This window comes from Dryobates pubescens, chromosome 33 (genome assembly GCF_014839835.1).
Source record: "Dryobates pubescens isolate bDryPub1 chromosome 33, bDryPub1.pri, whole genome shotgun sequence".
Classification (NCBI taxonomy): Eukaryota; Metazoa; Chordata; class Aves; order Piciformes; family Picidae; genus Dryobates; species Dryobates pubescens.
In genome coordinates this window covers 3,212,824-3,232,002 of record NC_071644.1, presented here as the reverse complement: position 1 = coordinate 3,232,002, position 19,179 = coordinate 3,212,824, and the positions used below count along the sequence as shown (strand labels likewise).

General features: G+C 58.3%; 1 protein-coding gene across 1 annotated transcript in view; it reads left to right on the top strand.

The window, feature by feature from the left end:
• Positions 1–17,630, top strand: part of TMCO4 (transmembrane and coiled-coil domains 4) — a gene marked incomplete at its 3' end in the record, with an annotated part of 45,049 nt that extends 27,419 nt beyond the window's left edge. Inside the window, exons 8-13 of the mRNA XM_054175915.1 lie at positions 1,550–1,714; positions 2,591–2,727; positions 6,096–6,180; positions 9,513–9,630; positions 11,255–11,372; positions 17,484–17,630. Of these exons, the coding sequence (XP_054031890.1) occupies positions 1,550–1,714; positions 2,591–2,727; positions 6,096–6,180; positions 9,513–9,630; positions 11,255–11,372; positions 17,484–17,630 (770 nt within the window). The remainder of the gene's footprint in view (positions 1–1,549; positions 1,715–2,590; positions 2,728–6,095; positions 6,181–9,512; positions 9,631–11,254; positions 11,373–17,483) is intronic.
• Between the last annotated feature and the right edge of the window lie 1,549 nt (positions 17,631–19,179).

The window sequence follows — 19,179 nt, the reverse complement described above, 5'->3', positions numbered from 1 at the left end:
AGAGAGGGCAGTGAGCTGGGAGGGGCAGGGCAGCAGGGTGGCCTCTGTTCCTCCCTGCTGTGGGGCTTGGCTTGGAAAGCTCTCTTTGGGCTGGCTGCTGTCCAGCACTAGCACAAAAATGTCTCACTTATCTCTGAGCCCTCCTGTTTATATCCCCCAGCAATTAACAGCAGCAGTGCCTTTGCTTCCTTGGTGGCTGCCAGATAATGAGGCTTACTGGCAAGAAAACCCTGTCAGGAGAATCCTGCTCAGCACAGCTCTTGGAGGTGAACTGGCAGGAGACAACCCTGAGCAGGCTGCAGTGTTTGACTTCCCAGGGTGGCTTTGTCATCTTACACATGTCAGCTGCCTGCTGAAGTGTTCAGCAACCTGCCTCAAGAGCTGCCAGGGGCTTCAGAAGCATCAGAAGAGAAGGGGGTGGTGCTGCTGGGGGATCAGTGCTGGGCCCCAGCCTGGTTAATATCTTCACTGATGATCTGGAGGAGGGCACTGAGTCCATCAGCAGTGAGTTTGCAGCTGACAGCAAGCTGGGGGCAGGAGTTGAGCTGTCAGAGGGCAGCAGAGCTCTGCAGAGGGACCTTGCCAGGCTGGGCAGATGGGCAGAGGCCAAGGGCAGGAGACTGAACACATCCAAGTGCCAGGGGCTGCACTTTGGCCACAGCAACCCCAGGCAGTGCTACAGGCTGGGGGCAGAGTGGCTGAGAGCAGCCAGGCAGAGAGGGACCTGGGGGTGCTGGTGGACAGCAGCTGAACATGAGCCAGCAGTGTGGCCAGGGGGCCAAGAAGACCAAGGGCATCCTGGCCTGCAGCAGGAAGAGTGTGGCCAGCAGGAGCAAGGAAATCATTCTGCCCTGTGCTCAGCACTGCTTAGGCCACACCTGGAGTCCTGTGTCGAGTTCTGGGCTCCTCAGGTTAGGAAAGAGGTTGAGCTGCTGGAAGGTGTCCAGAGAAGGGCAACAAAGCTGGGGAGGGGTCTGGAGCACAGCCCTGGGAGGAGAGGCTGAGGGAGCTGGGGTTGCTTAGCCTGCAGAAGAGGAGGCTCAGGGGAGACCTTCTTGCTCTCTGCAACTCCCTGAAGAGAGCTTGGAGCCAGGTGGGGGTTGGGCTCTTCTCCCAGGCAGCCAGCACCAGAACAAGAGGACACAGTCTCAAGCTGTGCCAGGGGAGGTTTAGGCTGGAGGTGAGGAGAATGTTCTTCACAGAGAGGATGGTTGGCCATTGGGAAGTGCTGCCCAGGGAGGTGGTGGAGTCCCTGTCCCTGGAGGTGTTCAAGAGGGGCTTGGATGTGGCCCTTGGAGCCATGGTTGAGTTTAGGTGCTGGGTGCCAGCTTGGACTTGCTGAGCTCTGAGCTCTTTTCCAGCCTTGCTGATTCTATGATCCTATGATCTTGAAGGTCCCTTCCAACCCAAACCCTTCTGGGATTCTGTGAGCATTGTCACCCAGGGTCCTGCTGGTGCTTTTCTGGCTCTCTCTTGGACTCTTTTGCCAGGCCTCAGCTGGCTTTGGCTTTGCCCTGACCACGAATTCCATCTCTGCAACCTTCCCCAGGGAGCTTCACAGCACCATGGAGCAACCTGCTGCAGTCCAGTGAGCAGTACTGCCTGGCCTGGGAATCCAAGTACCTGATGGAGCTTGGCCATGCCTTGGACACCCTGCTGAATGGCTTTATCAACCTGATGGCTGAGGAGGCCCTAAAGTTGACTGTCTTGTCAGGTAAGACCATGGCAGCCTGGGCCAGAGGGTCTTCAAGGCAAAGTGCAAGGTCCAGCAGCTAGGTTGGGGAATCCTTGACATCAATCCAGGCTGGAGGGGGGGGAGAGCAGCCCTGCAGGAAAGGAGTTTGGGGGTGCTGGTGGAGGAGAAGCTGGCCAGGAGCCTGCAATGGGCACTGGCAGCCCAGAAGGCCAATGGCAGCTTGGCTGCCATTGGCCTTCTGGGCTGCCAGTGCCCATTGCCAGGGATGGAGAGAGAGGATCCTGCCCCCTCTGCTCTGCTCTGAGGACACCTCACCTGCAGGGCTGTGCCTGGAGCCTCCAACACAAGGACATGGACCTCCAGAAAGTCCAGAGGAGGCCACAGAGGTGATCAGAGGGCTGCAGAAGCTTTGCTGTGGGGACAGGCTGAGATAACCTGGAGAGGAGAAGGCTCCAGGGAGACCTCAGAGCTGCCTTTCAGTATCTGCAGGGGAGCTCCAGGCAGGCTGGGGAGGGACTGCTCAGAAGGGGCTGTGGGGGGAGGATGAGGAGCAGTGGTTTGGAAGTGGAGCAGGGGAGGTTTTAGGTTGGACTTGATGATCTCTTGAGGTCTTTTCCAGCCTTCTTGACTCTATGGCATCAGGAGGAAGTTCTGCACCATGATGGGGGGAGGGGAGGCACTGGAAGAGGTTGCCCAGTGCCCCATCCTTGGAGACACTCAAGATCTAGCCCTAGCTCCAGTCAGAGGTGTCCCTGCAGGGTCAGGGGGCTTGGCCAAGCTGACCTTGGAGTGTCCCTTCCCACCCCATGCAACCTGGGACCTTGCTTTTGGCCTGTCCCTGTGAGCAGGCCCAGCTGGGTGACTGTGCTGTGCTGTTTGCTTGGTGTGCTGCAGGCATTGTGACAGCCTTGACCTGGCCAACATCCCTGCTGACTGCTGCCAGCGTCATTGACAACCCCTGGGGGGTCTGCCTGCACCGCTCTGCCCAGGTGGGCAAGCACCTGGCACAGGTCCTGCTCAGCAGGCAGCAGGTAAGGGGCTGCAGATCACCCAGGCACAGGGGGGCTGGGGTGGGGGAGGGGGGGAGGTGGTGGTTTGGCCCTTGGGAGGTGAGGTTTGATAGGTAACTGTCAGCTTGGTGTCCTTAGGATTGGGATTGGGATTAGGATTAGGATTGGGATTGGGATTAGGATTGGGATTGGGATTAGGATTAGGATTAGGGTTGGGATTGGGATTAGGATTAGGGTTAGGATTAGAATTAGAATTAGAATTAGAATTAGAATTAGAATTAGAATTAGGGTTAGGATTAGGGTTAGAATTAGAATTAGAACTAGAATTAGGATTAGGATTAGAATTGTAACTAGAATTAGAAGTAGGATTAGAATTAGAACTGGGATTAGAACTAGAATTAGGATTAGGATTAGAATTAGAATTAGAACTAGAACTAGAATTAGGATTAGGATTAGAATTAGAACTAGAACTAGAATTAGAATTAGGATTAGAATTAGAATTAGAATTAGGGTTAGAATTAGAATTAGAACTAGGATTAGGATTAGAATTGTAACTAGAATTAGAATTAGGATTAGAATTAGAACTAGAACTAGAATTAGGATTAGAATTAGAATTAGGATTAGAATTAGGGTTAGAATTAGAATTAGAACTAGGATTAGGATTAGAATTGTAACTAGAATTAGAATTAGGATTAGAATTGTAACTAGAATTAGAATTAGGATTAGAATTAGAACTAGAACTAGAACTAGAATTAGAACTAGGATTAGGATTAGTCCTAGAACTAGAAATAGAATTAGGATTAGAATTAGAATTAGGATTAGGATTAGAACTAGAATTAGAATTTGAATTTGAATTAGAAGTAGAATTAGAATTAGAATTAGAATTAGAACTAGGATTAGAATTAGAATTAGAAGTAGGATTATAATTAGAATTAGAACTAGAATTAGGATTAGAACTAGAACTAGGATTAGAATTACAATTAGAATTAGAATTAGAACTAGAATTAGAATTAGAATTAGGATTAGATTTAGAATTAGAATTAGAATTAGAACTAGAACTAGAATTAGAATTAACCAGGTTGGAAAAGACCTTTGAGCTCATCCAGTCCAGCCTCTCACCCAGCACCATCTGATCAACTCAACCATGGCACCAAGTGCCTCAGCCAGGCTCTGCCTAAACACCTCCAGGGATGGGGACTCCACCACCTCCCTGGGCAGCACATTCCCATGGCCAATCTCTCTTGCTGGGATGAACTTCTTCCTCACCTCCAGCCTAAACCTCCCCTGGCACAGCTTGAGACTGTGTCCTCTTGTTCTGGTGCTGGCTGCCTGCCTGGGAGAAGAGACCAACCCCCAGCTGGCTCCAAGCTCCCTTCAAGGAGTTGCAGAGAGCAAGAAGGTCTCCCCTGAGCCTCCTCTTCTGCAGGCTAAGCAACCCCAGCTCCCTCAGCCTCTCCTCCCAGGGCTGTGCTCCAGACCCCTCCCCAGCTCTGTTGCCCTTCTCTGGACACCTTCCAGCAGCTCAACCTCTTTCCTAACCTGAGGAGCCCAGAACTGGACACAGGACTCCAGGTGTGGCCTCAGCAGTGCTGAGCACAGGGCACAAGGACTTCCCTGCTCCTGCTGGCCACACTCTTCCTGCTGCAGGCCAGGATGCCCTTGGCCTTCTTGGCCCCCTGGCCACACTGCTGGCTCATGTTCAGCCTACTATCACCCACTACCCCCATGTCCCTTTCTTCCTGGCTGCTCTCAGCCACTCTGCCCCCAGCCTGTAGCACTGCCTGGGGTTGCTGTGGCCAATGTGCAGCCCCTGGCACTTGGATGTGTTCAATCTCCTGCCCTTGGCCTCTGCCCAGCCTGGCAAGGTCCCTCTGCAGAGCTCTGCTGCCCTCTAACAGCTCAACTCCTGCCCCCAGCTTGCTGTCAGCTGCACTTTCACTGCTGATGGACTCAATGCCCTCCTCCAGATCATCAATGAAGATATTGAACAGGCTGGGGCCCAGCACTGATCCCTGGGGGGACCCCACTGGTGCCTGGCTGCCAGCTGGCTGTGGCACCATTCCCCACCACTCTCCAGCCAGTTGCTAACCCAGCTCAGAGTGCTGCTGTCCAAGCCAGGGGCTGACAGCTTGGTCAGGAAGGTCCAAAAGGAGCCTGCAATGGGCACTGGCAGCCCAGAAGGCCAATGGCAGCCAAGCTGCCATTGGCCTTCTGGGCTGCCAGTGCCCATTGCCAGGGAGGGAGAGTCCAAAAGGAGTCCAAAAGGAATAATAAGCTGAGAAATAGAAAAGTGCTGCATGAGGATGAGCAGCAGCTGCCTGCTGCAGTGGGCAAGAAGTGCCAAGTGAATCAGAGGAATGCTGCCCACATTTGTTCTGTTTAGCTGAAAGCTTTTCTGGAGCTCTCTGTCCAGCTTTGGGCTCCCCACTGCCTAAAGAATCTGCCCTTGTGGCCAAGAAGGCCATGGCTGGCCTGGGGTGCATGAAGAAGAGGGTGGCCAGCAGGGCAAGGGAGGTTCTCCACCCCCTCCACTCTGCCCTGCTGAGGCCACAGCTGGAAGTCTGGGTCCAGTTCTGGGCTGCCCAGTTCAAGGGGGACAGGGAAGTACTGGAGAGAATCCAGCAGAGGCTCCAAAGCTGCTGAGGGGCCTGGAGCAGCTCTGTGAGGAGCAAAGGCTGAGAACCCCTGGGGCTGAGAGCCTGGAGAAGAGCAGCCCCAGAGGGCAGCTGAGCAATGCTCAGCAAGAGCTAAAGGAGCTGTGGGGGGCAAGAGGCTGGGGCCAGACTCTGCTCAGTGGTGCCCAGGGACAGCCCAAGGAGCACAAACTGGAACCCAGGAGGAGAAAGTTGTTTGGTGTGAGGGTGCTGAGCCCTGGAGCAGGCTGCCCAGAGAGGTTGTGGAGTCTCCTGGTGTGGAGAGCTTCCAACCCCCCCTGTCCATTGGGGGCAGGGTGCTGTGGGTGCCCTGCTGGAGCAGGGAGGGTTGGACTGGATGATTCCTAGGGGTCCCTTCCACCCCCCAAGCCCTGCTGGGGTTCCAGGATTCTGTAGGTAGAGATCCAGGTGATAAATGAGAGGTGGCTTAACTGGAGGTGTTCCAGAGGGGACTGGCTGTGGCCCTTGGAGCCATGGTTTAGCTGTCAGGAGGTGCTGGGTGCCAGCTTGGGCTTGCTGAGCTCTGAGGTCTTTCCCAAGCTGGCTGATTCTCTGTAGCCCCAGCCAGCCCCAGGCCAGCTTCACTCATGGGAATCTGAGCACAGAAAGTCAAGAGTGGTGCAAAGGAAAAGGGAACAGAGAGTGCTAAAAGCATTCCCTGGTCCTGCAGGGCTGCTGGCAGGACCCTGTGGGACAGGAGTGTGATGGCTTTTGCTCCTTCCCTTCCTCCTTTAGGGCAAGAGACCTGTCACACTGATTGGCTTCAGCCTGGGAGCAAGAGTCATTTACTTCTGCCTGCAGGAAATGGCTCAAGAAAAAGGTAAAAGTCATCTCCTGAGCCTCTTCTCCTTTGTCTTCCTTAATGCCAGCAGAGAAGTTCCTCTTCCAAGAGGAAGAGTCCTTCTGGAGCACTGTGAGTACTGTGTGCTGGGTTCAGGTTTGGGCTCCTCACTCCCAAGGACATTGAGGAGCTGGAGCAGATGCAGAGAAGGGCAGCAGAGCTGGGGGAGGGTCTGCAGAACAGGGCTGGGGAGGAGCAGCTGAGGGAGCTGGGGGTGTTGAGCCTGGAGAAGAGGAGGCTGAGGGGAGAGCTGCTGGCTCTCTGCAGCTCCCTGAAAGGAGCCAGGTGGGGGCTGGTCTCTACTCCCAGGGAACAAGAGGCAGGACAAGAGGAAATGGCCTCAAGGTGCACCAGGGGAGGCTTAGGATGGATAATAGGAGAAATCTCTTCCCTGAAAGGCTTCTCAAAGCCTGGCCCAGGCTGCCCAGGGAGGTGGTTGAATCCCCAGCCCTGGAGGGGTTTCAGAGCCCCAGAGCTGTGGTGCTGAGGGCCAGGGCTTAGCCCTGAGCTTGGTTGAATCCCCAGCCCTGGAGGGGTTTCAAAGCCCCAGAGCTGTGGTGCTGAGGGCCAGGGCTTACCCTGGGCTTGGTTGAATCCCCAGCCCTGGAGGGGTTTCAGAGCCCCAGAGCTGTGGTGCTGAGGGCCAGGGCTTAGCCCTGGGCTTGGTTGAATCCCCAGCCCTGGAGGTGTTTCAGAGCCCCAGAGCTGTGGTGCTGAGGGCCAGGGCTTACCCTGGGCTTGGTTGAATCCCCAGCCCTGGAGGGGTTTCAGAGCCCCAGAGCTGTGGTGCTGAGGGCCAGGGCTTAGCCCTGGGCTTGGTTGAATCCCCAGCCCTGGAGGTGTTTCAGAGCCCCAGAGCTGTGGTGCTGAGGGCCAGGGCTTACCCTGGGCTTGGTTGAATCCCCAGCCCTGGAGGGGTTTCAGAGCCCCAGAGCTGTGGTGCTGAGGGCCAGGGCTTAGCCCTGGGCTTGGTTGAATCCCCAGCCCTGGAGGGGTTTCAGAGCCCCAGAGCTGTGGTGCTGAGGGCCAGGGCTTAGCCCTGGGCTTGGCAGAGTCTGAGATTGGTTGGACTGGGTGAGCTTCAAGGTCTTTTCCAGCTGATTCTTGTAGGGCAGGACATAAAGCCTAACCCAAGTAGGGTTTAAATGTCTTTGGAGCCCCATTCTGCTGCCACCTGCAGCAGCCCTGTGGTTTAGAGCCACCACCTCCACTGGAGGTGCTCCAGTCACTGTGGCCTCCTGCCTGTGTGGCAAGGAGGTGACATTCTTGTGCCCCTCGGCTGCCAGGTCAGTCTGGGAGCTGCCCCCCATGCCCCACATGCCCTTGGCAGAGGAGGCTTTGCCTGGCTGGGGAGCTCTGTGCAGCTCTTGTGTCTCACTCCTCGAGTCCCCCCCTTCCCCCTCTCCATTTGAAGGCCCTGAGGTGCCACTGCCATCTGCTGTGCTCATGGTGGCTCTCTCCCCAAGGTCAGGCAGCAAACCATCTGCCAAGCTGTGCCCCAGTGTGGCTCTGTTTATTCATAGAGTCTGCTTTTAATGGAGGGGGAAGGAAGGGGAAATGATCCTGGGAGCAGCAGTTGGTGGCAACTGCATCTTGGAGTTGAGTCAGCAGTGAGTGTGCTTGCAGCCTGCCTTCCCCTCCCCTTCCCCCCCCTCTGTGTAGCTAATTAAACTCATTAACCATCTAAGCCTCCCCAAGAGTCACTGATGAATAAGGAGCTTGATCAAGGCAATGAAGGCCAGGCAGGAGGGCATGGAGGCAGCTCAGCCTGGAGGTGTTGAGGGGCTTGGTCTCTTCTCCCAGGCAACCAGAACAAGAGGACACAGTCTCAAGCTGTGCCAGGGGAGGTTGAGGCTGGAGGTGAGGAGAAAGTTCTTCCCAGAAACAGGAATTGGCCCTTGGGATGTGCTGCCCAGGGAGGTGGTGGAGTCCCCATCCCTGGAGGTGTTCAAGAGGGGCTGGGATGTGGCACTTGGAGCCATGGTTTAGCTGTCAGGAGGTGCTGGGTGCCAGCTTGGACTTGCTGAGCTCTGAGCTCTTTTCCAGCCTGGTGGATTCTATGGCTCCAAGTCCAAAGCCCCACTAAATCCAACTTAATCTGAGACCCAAGGAGGTAAGGAACAGCTTTCTCAATCTATGCCAGCTCCTAACCCAGTCCAAAGTCACCCAAACTCCTCTGGTTTGGAGACACATTCAGCTCAGCCTCAGAGGTGCTGAGAGGCTGAGGGACCTGGGGCTGTCTGGTCTGGAGAGGAGAAGACTGAGAGGGGATCTGATAAATGCTTATCAATAGCTGAGGGCTGGGGGGCAGGAGGGAGGGGGCAGGGACAGGCTCTGCTCAGCTGCACCCTGGGGTAGGACAAGGGGCAATGGATGGAAGCTGCAGGGTCCTGCTGGTGCTTTTCTGTTGGACTCCTTTGCCAGGCATCAGCTGGCTCTGGCTTTGCCCTGACCATGAATTGGCCATTGGAAGGTGCTGCTGGAGGTGTTCAGGAGGGGCTTGGCTGTGGCCCTTGGAGCCATGGCTTAGCTGTCAGGAGGTGCTGGGTGCCAGCTTGGGCTTGCTGAGCTCTGAGCTCTTTTCCACCCTTATTGATGCAAGGATTTTGCCTCTGGCCAGCTGTGCCCCAGAACTCCCTTGCTGCTTTGAGGTGGGAATCCTCAAACCAGAGGAACTGTGCTCTCAAAACAGATCTCAATCCAGTCCAGAGGGAGCCTCACAGAGCCACACTGAAGCCAGATCCTGGTCTCCTCCTTAGAGCTCTTCTTGTCCTCATCCCCCTTGAGCACCTCCAGGGAGGGGGCAGCTGGACTGTGGCTTCTGTGGCATGATGCAAAAGCATAGAAGGGTTTGGGTTGGAAGGGATCTTAAAGCTCATCCAGTCCCAACCCCCCTGCCATGGGCAGGGACCCCTCCCACCAGGCCTCATCCAGCCTGGCCTTGAGCACCTCCAGGGAGGAGACAGCCACAGCCTCCCTGGGCAGCCTGTTTCAGTCTCTCCCCCTCCTTCACTGGGAAGAATCTCTTCCTAACTAATCTCCAGCCTCAATCTCCCCTCTCCCAGCTCAAAGCCATTCCCCCTCATCCTGCCACTCCCAGCCCTTGTCACAAGTCCCTCCCCAGCCCTCCTGGAGCCCCTGCAGGTGCTGGAAGGCTGCTCTGAGGTCTCCCTGGTCTCAGTGGAAAGAACTTCTCCCTCAACCTCCCCTCTCCCAGCCCAAAGGCATTGCCAGATGGGTCCTGAGGAGCTGAAGAGAGATTTTCTGAGCCAGCTTCTAAACCTTGGGCTGTTCTGCTTTCACCTCCCCAGGCTGTGAAGGGATCATTGAAGATGTGGTCTTGCTGGGAGCTCCAGTGGAAGGAGATGCCAAGCACTGGAAAGCCATCAGCAGGGTGGTGTCAGGCAGGATCATAAATGGCTACTGCAGGTCTGTGTGTGCTCAGTCCCCTGCTTCCTTCTCCTGCTGCCACTCTCAAATGATTTGGGACATTTCATCCCTTTCTGAACAGTTGGCTTGAACTGGGGAGTGCCTGGGGAGTGCACTGGGTCAGGGGCAGCAGGGACAGAGCTTCCTCTGGAGGCCTTTCACCTCAGGTTCAATCTTCAGGAGACTCTCACAGGCTGCTCTGCCTCCAGGAGGAGCTCTGGATGGTCAGGCACTGACCAGGCAGGACCTGGGGAGGACATTGGGTCAGAGACAGCAGGGACAGAGCTTCCTCCCTCTGGAGGCTTTTCACCTCAGGTTCAATCTTCAGGAGACTCTCACAGGCTGCTCTGCCTCCAGGAGGAGCTCTGGATGGTCAGGCACTGACCAGGCAGGACCTGGGGAGGACATTGGGTCAGAGACAGCAGGGACAGAGCTTCCTCTGGAGGCCTTTCACCTCAGGTTCAATCTTCAGGAGACTCTCACAGGCTGCTCTGCCTGCAGCTGGGAGCCTGAGGAGCTCAGTGTGGTCAAGCACTGAACAGGGCAGGACCTGGGGAGGACATTGGTTCAGAGGCAGCAGGGACAGAGCTTCCTCCCTCTGGAGGCCTTTCACCTCAGGTTCAATCTTCAGGAGACTCTCACAGGCTGCTCTACCTCCAGGAGGAGCTCAGTGTGGTCAAGCACTGAACAGGGCAGGACCTGGGGAGGACACTGGTTCAGAGGCAGCAGGGACAGAGCTGCTTCCCTCTGGAGGCTTTTCACCTCAGGTTCAATCTTCAGGAGACTCTCACAGGCTGCTCTGCCTCCAGGAGGAGCTCTGGATGGTCAGGCACTAGAACAGGGCAGGACCTGGGGAGGACATTGGCTCAGAGACAAGGCCAAGCTGCCATTGGCCTTCTGGGCTGCCAGTGCCCATTGCCAGGGGTGGAGAGAGAGGCTCCTGCCCCCCTGCTCTGCTCTGGGGAGACCTCACCTGGAGGTCACAGGACTCCAGGTGTGGCCTCAGCAGTGCTGAGCACAGGGCACAAGGACTTCCCTGCTCCTGCTGGCCACACTCTTCCTGATGCAGGCCAGGATGCCCTTGGCCTTCTTGGCCACCTGGGCACACTGCAGGCTCATGTTCAGCCTACCATCAACCAGCACCCCCAGGTCCCTTTCTGCCTGGCTGCTCTCAGCCACTCTGCCCCCAGCCTGTAGCACTGCCTGGGGTTGTTGTGGCCAAAGTGCAGCCCCTGGCACTTGGCTGTGTTCAATCTCCTGCCCTTGGCCTCTGCCCCTCTGCCCAGCCTGTTGAGGTCCCTCTGCAGAGCTCTGCTGCCCTCTGACAGCTCAACTCCTGCCCCTAGCTTGGTGTCATCTGCAAATTCACTGCTGATGGACTCAGTGCCCTCCTCCAGATGATCCAAAAGGGAGCTCCAGAGCTCATCCAGTCCAACCCCTCAACCCTCAACTAGATCAGGCTGCCCAGAGCCCTGTCCAGCCTCACCTTGAACATCTCCAGGCATGGGGCCCCATGTCTTGGCCCTCACATCCCTGTGCTTCCTGGAGCTCCTCATGGTCTGAGGAGTCACTGGGTTGGCTTGGTAAAGGATTCCTTCCTGCTCTTCCTCTGCTCTGCTCCTAGGGGAGACTGGCTGCTGAGCTTTGTGTACAGAACCTCTTCTGTCCAGATCAAAGTTGCAGGCCTCCAGCCAGTTGACTTGGAGGACAGGAGGATGGTGAACATGGATCTTTCAGCTGTGGTAAGCAGGACTTTCCTATCCTCTACTTTTTCTGCCTCCTGTTTTGGTGTCCCCAGCAGGAGAAGGACACAGAGCTGCTGGAGTGAGGCCAGAGATGATCCAAGGCTGGAGCAGCTCTCCTGTGAGCACAGGCTGAGGGAGCTGGGGCTGTGCAGCCTGCAGAGGAGAAGGCTCCAGGGGGACCTCAGAGCTGCTGCCAGGAGCTGAAGGGATCCTGCAGGAAGGCTGCAGAGAGACTTTTCATGAGAGGGCCTGGAGACAGGGCAAGGGGGAAGGGTTTGAAGCTGAGGCAGAGCAGGGTTAGAGTGGAGCTGAGGAAGAAGTTCTTCAGTCTGAGGGTGGTGAGACTCTGGCACAGGCTGCCCAGGGAGGTTCTGGATGCCTCCTCCCTAGGGGTGTTCAAGGCCAGGCTGGATGAGGCCTTGAGTCTGGTTGAGAGGTGTCCCTGCCCATGGCAGCAGGGGTGAAGCAGATGGTGCTGGGTGCTGCACTTTGGCCACAACAGCCCCAGGCAGTGCTGCAGGCTGGGGGCAGAGTGGCTGAGAGCAGCCAGGCAGAAAGGGACCTGGGGGTGCTGGTGGACAGCAGCTGAACAGGAGCCAGCAGTGTGCCCAGGAGGGCAAGAAGGCCAAGGGCATCCTGGCCTGCAGCAGGAAGAGTGTGGCCAGCAGGAGCAGGGAAGTCCTTGTGCCCTGTGCTCAGCACTGCTGAGGCCACACCTGGAGTCCTGTGTCCAGTTCTGGGCTCCTCAGGTTAGGAAAGAGGTTGAGCTGCTGGAAGGTGTCCAGAGAAGGGCAAGAAAGCTGGGGAGGGGTCTGGGGCACAGCCCTGGGAGGAGAGGCTGAGGGAGCTGGGGTTGCTTAGCCTGCAGAAGAGGAGGCTCAGGGGAGACCTTCTTGCTCTCTCCAACTCCCTGAAGAGAGCTTGGAGCCAGCTGGGGGTTGGGCTCTTCTCCCAGGCACCCAGCCCCAGAACAAGAGGACACAGTCTCAAGCTGTGCCAGGGGAGGTTCAGGCTGGAGGTGAGGAGAAAGTTCTTCCCAGAGAGAGTTGTTAGCCATTGGGATGTGCTGCCCAGGGAGGTGGTGGAGTCCCCATCCCTGGAGGTGTTGCAGAGGGGCTTGGATGTGGCCCTTGGAGCCATGGCTTAGCCATGAGGTCTGTGGTGCCAGCTTGGACTTGGTGATCTTTGAGGTCTCTTCCAGCCTTGGTGATTCTGTGATCTCTGAGGTCCCTTCCAAGCTGAGCCATTCTAGGAGTCTATGTTTGGGGTTCTGTTTGGTTCTGAAGCATCTCCTCCTGGAGCCCCAAGGATGCTCCTGGCCTGCAGGAGAGCCCTTGCTGGGCTGCCCAGCCCGGAGGGCAGCTCAGCAGCTGGGCTGAAGCCCAGGGCTGGGGAGCAGGTGCAGCCTGCAGTCTTCTCTTGGTGGAGCCTCCCCCAGCACCCAGGCTGGCAGGTGGCCCTTGTACCTTGGCCCCCAGGGCTGCAGTGGCAGCATGGTGCAGGAGCCAGGCTGCAGCAGCAGCAGATCTGTCATCTGCAGCCCCGGGGGCCGCTGCCTGCAGCGGTGCTGGTGGCCAGCAGGCAGGAATGGCTCCACCTGCACTGCTGGCAGGCTTCTGCCTCCCTCCCAGCTAGCTGCTCTCATCAGTGATAAGCCTCTGGCTAATGGGAAGCAGCATTCACCTCAGTTCTGTTCAGCCAGCTCATGAGCTCATTGCCTTCCCACTCCTCAGCAGGAGCTCCTCACAGCCAGCCCTGCAGACCTCAGCCTGTGGCTCGTGGTCAGCCTGGGTGTGCAGCCTGCTGCCCCACACCCTGCTGCCTCACCTCCCCTCCTGGCAGATGCTCAGCACTCAGCTGCCTCCATGCTCTCTGTGCCTCCCCCTGCATGCTCCCCACAGGCTGCTGGGGGCTGCTCAGGAGCCAGAGGCACTTGGAAAGGGCTTCCAGCCTTCCCTTTTTGGAGCAGCAGCCCACTGAGCCCATAAATACCCAACTGTCAGCAGCTCCTTTCATTCAGCAGAGCTGAGCTGTGTGCAGCCCCTGCCAGGAGACACAGGGCTTGGTGCTGAGCAGATAAAAGAGGCACTTGGCAGAACAAAACAGAAGGCTTCCCACGAGGGAGTGCTCCAGGGGAGGCTGTGCAACGTGCTCCAGCACTGGAGCTGCTCTTCTCTCTTTGCATCCTGCCTGGGCTGTCTCCCTCAGCATCCCCACAAGCCCCCACAGCCACTTGGCTGCACCATTCCCAAGGCAGCAGGGCCACCTGTGGTTGGCCTGGACAGACACATGGCCAAAGCTGTGAAGCAGTGGATGGCTGGAGGTGAGCAGAAAGCTCTTCCCAGGGGGACTAACTGGCCAGGGCAATGTGCTGCCCAGGGAGGTGGTGGAGTCCCTGCCCCTGGAGGTGTTCAAGAGGGGCTTGGATGAGTCCCTTGGAGCCATGGTTTAGCTGTCAGGAGGTGCTGGGTGCCAGCTTGGGCTTGCTGAGCTCTGAGCTCTTTCCCAGCCTCATTGATTCTATCACTCTATGGCCCTGGGGGTGGCTTGTCTCTCCCCCTCCTCTTCAGAAGGCCTCTTTCTGTTGACCCCAGGGTGCTGCAGGCTTCCTCCTGCCTGGCTCAGGGCAGCCTCTCTCTGGGGTTCTTTTCCCCCTCCCCCCAGAGGAGCAGGATCTGCATTCAGCTCAGTGACTGCTGGCTGCAGAGCTGCTGGCTGCTCAGCTGCAGTTGTGCAGCTGCAGCCCTGCTGCAGTCAGCACTGCTCCAGCTCCCTTGCTTGCTGCCACTTCTTCATCTTCCTGCAGAGCACTGAGAGGGGGGTGAGGAGTGAAACCCCCTGTATTGACTGGGGGTCATCCTCTTGATCCTGTGGAGCCTTATGGAAGGAAACACAGAGCCTGCTGAGAGGAGTTAGAAAGGGAAGAGGAGCAGGGGTGGGGAGGGAAGCATTCAGGGGTCAAGATACTCAGGCAGCAGAGATGGATTTTGGTGCCCAGGGGGTGCAGGGGCATGGCAGAAAGAGGGAGGGAGAGATGATTGCTGTGCTGGGGACCAGCTCCATCCCTGCTGGATGCCCTTGCTGCAGGTCCCCAGGCATGAGAAAGGACAAGCTGGCTTCCCAGAGGCTGGAGCAGGCTGCCCAGGGAGGTGGTTGGAGGGGTTTCAGAGCCCCAGAGATGTGGAGCTGAGGGCCAAGGGTTAGCCCTGGGCTTGGTAGGGTTAGAGAGTGTTTGGGCTGGGTGAGCTTGGAGAGCTTTCCCAAGCAGATGAATTGGAGTCACAGAATGGTCAGGGTTGGAAGGGACCCCAAGGATCATCCAGTTCCAACCCCCCTGCCATGGGCAGGGAGTTCTCTGAGCTGTGGTGGAAGGATGAAGCACTGGCTGAGGAGCTGAGGGTGGGAAGGGAAGGGAAGGGAAGGGAAGGGAAGGGAAGGGAAGGGAAGGGAAGGGAAGGGAAGGGAAGGGAAGGGAAGGGAAGGGAAGGGAAGGGAAGGGAAGGGAAGGGAAGGGAAGGGAAGGGAAGGGAAGGGAAGGGAAGGGAAGGGAAGGGAAGGGAAGGGAAGGGAAGGGAAGGGAAGGGAAGGGAAGGAAATCAACCAGGTTGGAAGAGATCTTTGAGATCATGGAGTCCAACCTCTCCCCCAGCACCATCTGATCAACTCAACCATGGCACCAAGGGCCTCAGCCAGGCTCTGCCTAAACACCTCCAGGGATGGGGACTCCACCACCTCCCTGGGCAGCACATTCCCATGGCCAATCTCTCTTGCTGGGAAGAATTTCTTCCTCACCTCCAACCTGAACCTCCCCTGGCACAGCTTGAGACTGTGTCCTCTTGTTCTGGGGCTGGCTGCCTGCCTGGGAGAAGAGCCCAACCCCCAGCTGGCTCCAAGCTCCCTGCAGGGAGTTGGAGAGAGCAAGAAGGTCTCCCCTGAGCCTCCTCTTCTCCAGGCTAAGCAACCCCAGCTCCCTCAGCCTCTCCTCCCAGGGCTGTGCTCCAGACCCCTCCCCAGCTTTCTTGCCCTTCTCTGGACACCTTCCAGCAGCTCAACCTCTTTCCTGACCTGAGGAGCCCAGAACTGGACACAGGACTCCAGGTGTGGCCTCAGCAGTGCTGAGCACAGGGCACAAGGACTTCCCTGCTCCTGCTGGCCACACTCTTCCTGCTGCAGGCCAGGATGCCCTTGGCCTTCTTGGCCCCCTGGGCACACTGCTGGCTCCTGTTCAGCTGCTGTCCACCACTCCCCCCAGGTCCCTCCCTGCCTGGCTGCTCTCAGCCCCTCTGCCCCCAGCCTGCAGCACTGCAGCCTCAGGATTTTAGCCATCTCCCAGTCCCTCCATGGGGCAAAGTGGACTGGGCCCCAAGGGCCTCCTGGCTCTCATTGCTGTGGCAGCAGGAGAAATCCTCAGAGGAGTGGAGAGCTGAGAGGCCTCAGCCCCAGCAGGAGCTCCCCTGCAGGGCACTTCCCCCTTGTCTGCCTTGCTCAGGCTGGCTGCCAGGAGAGCTGCAGGGAGAGAGAGAGAGACAGAAATGTCCTCCCCCTCAGCAGAGGCAGTTCTGAAAGGCTTCCTGATGGCTCCAGGGGGACTGATGGGTTTGACAGCCCCTGTGAGGGAGGGCAAGGCAGGGACTGAGCTGGGCTGGGTTAGGCTGCTTGCTGCTGGCTCAGGTGGCAGCCTGCACACCAGGCCTGCCAGCAGCACTTGGATGCTGCACAGCCTCCCAGAGGCAGAGGGTGGGCAGAGTGCTTCACACTGCCTCCCCAGGCAGGAGCTGGCTGCTTGCCTCTCCCTGGCCACTCTTCACTGACTCACAGAGTGCCTTGGGGTTGGAAGGGACCCTGAAGCTCAGCCAGTTCCAGCCCCCCTGCCATGGGCAGGGACACCTCCCACCAGCCCCAGCTTGCTCAGGGCTTCATCAGAGGATGTTAGGGGTGGGAAGGGACCTCTGGAGATCATCCAGTCCAACCCCCTCCTAGCCAGAGCAGGAGCAGGGAATCCAGCACAGGGCACACAGGAACACAGCCAGAGGGGGCTGGGAAGGCTCCAGAGGAGGAGACTCCACAACCTCTCTGGGCAGCCTGCTCCAGGGCTCTGGGAGCCTCCCAGTGCAGAAGTTGCTCCTCATGGGGAGGTGGAACCTGCTGTGCTGGAGCTGATATCTACTGCCACTTGTCCTGTCCCAGGCTGCAGCTGACATCCAGCCTGCCCTTGAACCCCTCCAGGGAGGGAGCATCCACCACCTCCCTGGGCAGCCTGTGCCAGTGGCTGCTCACCCTCACTGGGAAGAATTTCTTCCTAATTTCTTCCTTCTTGGCCCCCTGGGCACCTTTTGTGTCACTGGTTTCAAAGGAGCAGTGCCACCTCCCATGGGGACAGGTAGGGGCAGGGGCAGAAGAGCCACAGCTGGGAGCACAGCTGGGCTGCAGGCAGGGGCCTGGAGGGAGCCTGGAAGGAACCTTGGGAGCCTGGAGGGAGCCTGGAGGGAACCTTGGGAGCCTGGAGAGCTTGGAGGGAGCTTGGAGGGAGCCTGGAGAGCCTGGAGGGAGCCTGGAGAGAGCCTGGAGAGCTTGGAGGGAGCCTGGAGGGAGCTTGGAGAAAGCCTGGAGAGCTTGGAGGGAGCCTGGAGAGAGCCTGTAGAGCTTGGAGGGAGCCTGGAGGGAACCTTGGGAGCCTGGAGAGCTTGGAGGGAGCCTGGAAGGAGCTTGGAGAGAGCCTGGAGAGCTTGGAGGGAGCCTGGAGGGAACCTTGGGAGCCTGGAGGGAGCCTGGAGAGCTTGGAGGGAGCCTGGAGGGAGCTTGGAGAGAGCCTGGAGAGCTTGGAGGGAGCCTGGAAGGAACCTTGGGAGCCTGGAGGGAGCCTGGAGAGCTTGGAGGGAGCCTGGAAAGAGCCTGGAGGGAGCCTGGAGAGCTTGGAAGGAGCCTGGAAAGAGCCTGGAGGGAGCCTGGAGAGCTTGGAGGGAGCCTGGAAAGAGCCTGGAGGGAGCCTGGAGAGCTTGGAGGGAGCCAAGGGAACCTGGAGAGCCTGGAGGGAGCCTGGAAAGAACCTGGGGAGCCTGGAGGGAGCCTGGAGAGCCTTCACACCCACCTGGGCACTTGTTCTTGCAGGTGAACGGGCACCTGGACTACATGAAGCAGATGGACACCATCCTGAGAGCTGTGGGCATTAAAACCAAGGAGTGCTGGCAGGAGGAGAAGGGCAGCAGCAGCCTCTGCAAGCCTGCAGCCAAGGAGCCTGAGCAGGCAGCAGGCAGCCAGGCTGGGCCCGAGGGGAGCAGGGAGCCGGAGCAGGGAGCAGCTGGCGCTGAGGCTCTGCCCCTGCCCTCGGGGGGAACCTCAGTGCCCTGTGGGGACAGGCAGCAGCTGAAGGAGTGAGCCAGAGCTGCCTGTGCTGGGCAGAGATGCTGAGCCAGCGCTGGCACTGCTGCCAGCTGGGGTTCCCAGAGGCCTGTGGGCAGGGCTGGAGCGTGGCAGCGGCTGGCACCCGACCGAAGCTGCCTGAGCAGCCACCCACAGCAGCTCCCAGGGGAGAGCAAGGGCTGGGCCCTGCCTGGAGGGGCTGAGCCCTGCCTGGAGGGGCTGAGCCCTGCCTGGCTCCTGAAGCAGCAGCTCCCAGGGGAGAGCAAGGGCTGAGCCCTGCCTGGAGGGGCTGAGCCCTGCCTGGAGAGGCTGAGCCCTGCCTGGAGGGGCTGAGCCCTGCCTGGAGGAGCTGAGCCCTGCCTGGAGGGGCTGAGCCCTGCCTGGAGAGGCTGAGCCCTGCCTGGAGAGGCTGAGCCCTGCCTGGAGGGGCTGAGCCCTGCCTGGAGAGGCTGAGCCCTGCCTGGAGGGGCTGAGCCCTGCCTGGCTCCTGAAGCAGCAGCTCCCAGGGAAGAGCAAGGGCTGAGCCCTGCCTGGAGGGGCTGAGCCCTGCCTGGAGGGGCTGAGCCCTGCCTGGCTCCTGAAGCAGCAGCTCTTCCCTCCTCACACAAAGCAGGTTTGTCCTGGAGGGAAGCAGCTGCCAGGTTGGAGGCTGTGCCTCTGCTGTGTGGCTCCTGGGACAGCAGGTGGCTCAGGGGGGGCATTTTTAAGCTGCTGGTGGAGAGGGGCTCATGACTAAGGAATTAAAACACGTTTTCCCATCCCTGGTGCATGTGGTTCTTGGTTTCCAGGTGGGATGCAGGCTCTGGCTGCCCAGGTGTGTGTCTCAGTGCCATGCTTCTGCTCTGCCACCCAGGGAGGTGAAAGGCTGAGGCTGCCTGGCTCCTTCCCCCAGCCTGCTGCAGCTTTGCTGCCAGGGCTTCCTGGGCTCCTTCCAATCACCAGCCTGATTTCCCTAGCTGCAGGCTGAGGGGGTGAGGCCTCAGTGCTGTCACAGACACACTCTGAGTCCCCAGGTGCAAGACAGCAGAAGCAGCAGAGTGGTTTGTAGGGTTTAGGGCTTGGGGGAGACTTCCTGCCAGGCTTTGTTTTCAAGCCAGCAACCCACAGTGACTTTGGTTTGGGTCCCACACTCCTCTCCAGCCCTAAAAGCCCTCTCTGGACAGCCTCTGAATTGGCTTCTGAGGAAAAGCAGCACTTAGAGAATCACAGAATCAATGAGGGTGGAAAAGAGCTCAGAGCTCAGCAAGTCCAAGCTGGCACCCAGCACCTCCTGACAGCTAAACCCTGGCTCCAAGGGTCACATCCAAGCCCCTCTTGGACACCTCCAGGCACAGGATGAACCCCAATCTGTTTGATCTCTGCCTCCCAAACTGGCCTCCACCCCTTCTGCCCCAGCCTCAAGCCCTGCTTCAGCTCCCTGTGTGGCCTTTGGGGGAAGACATCT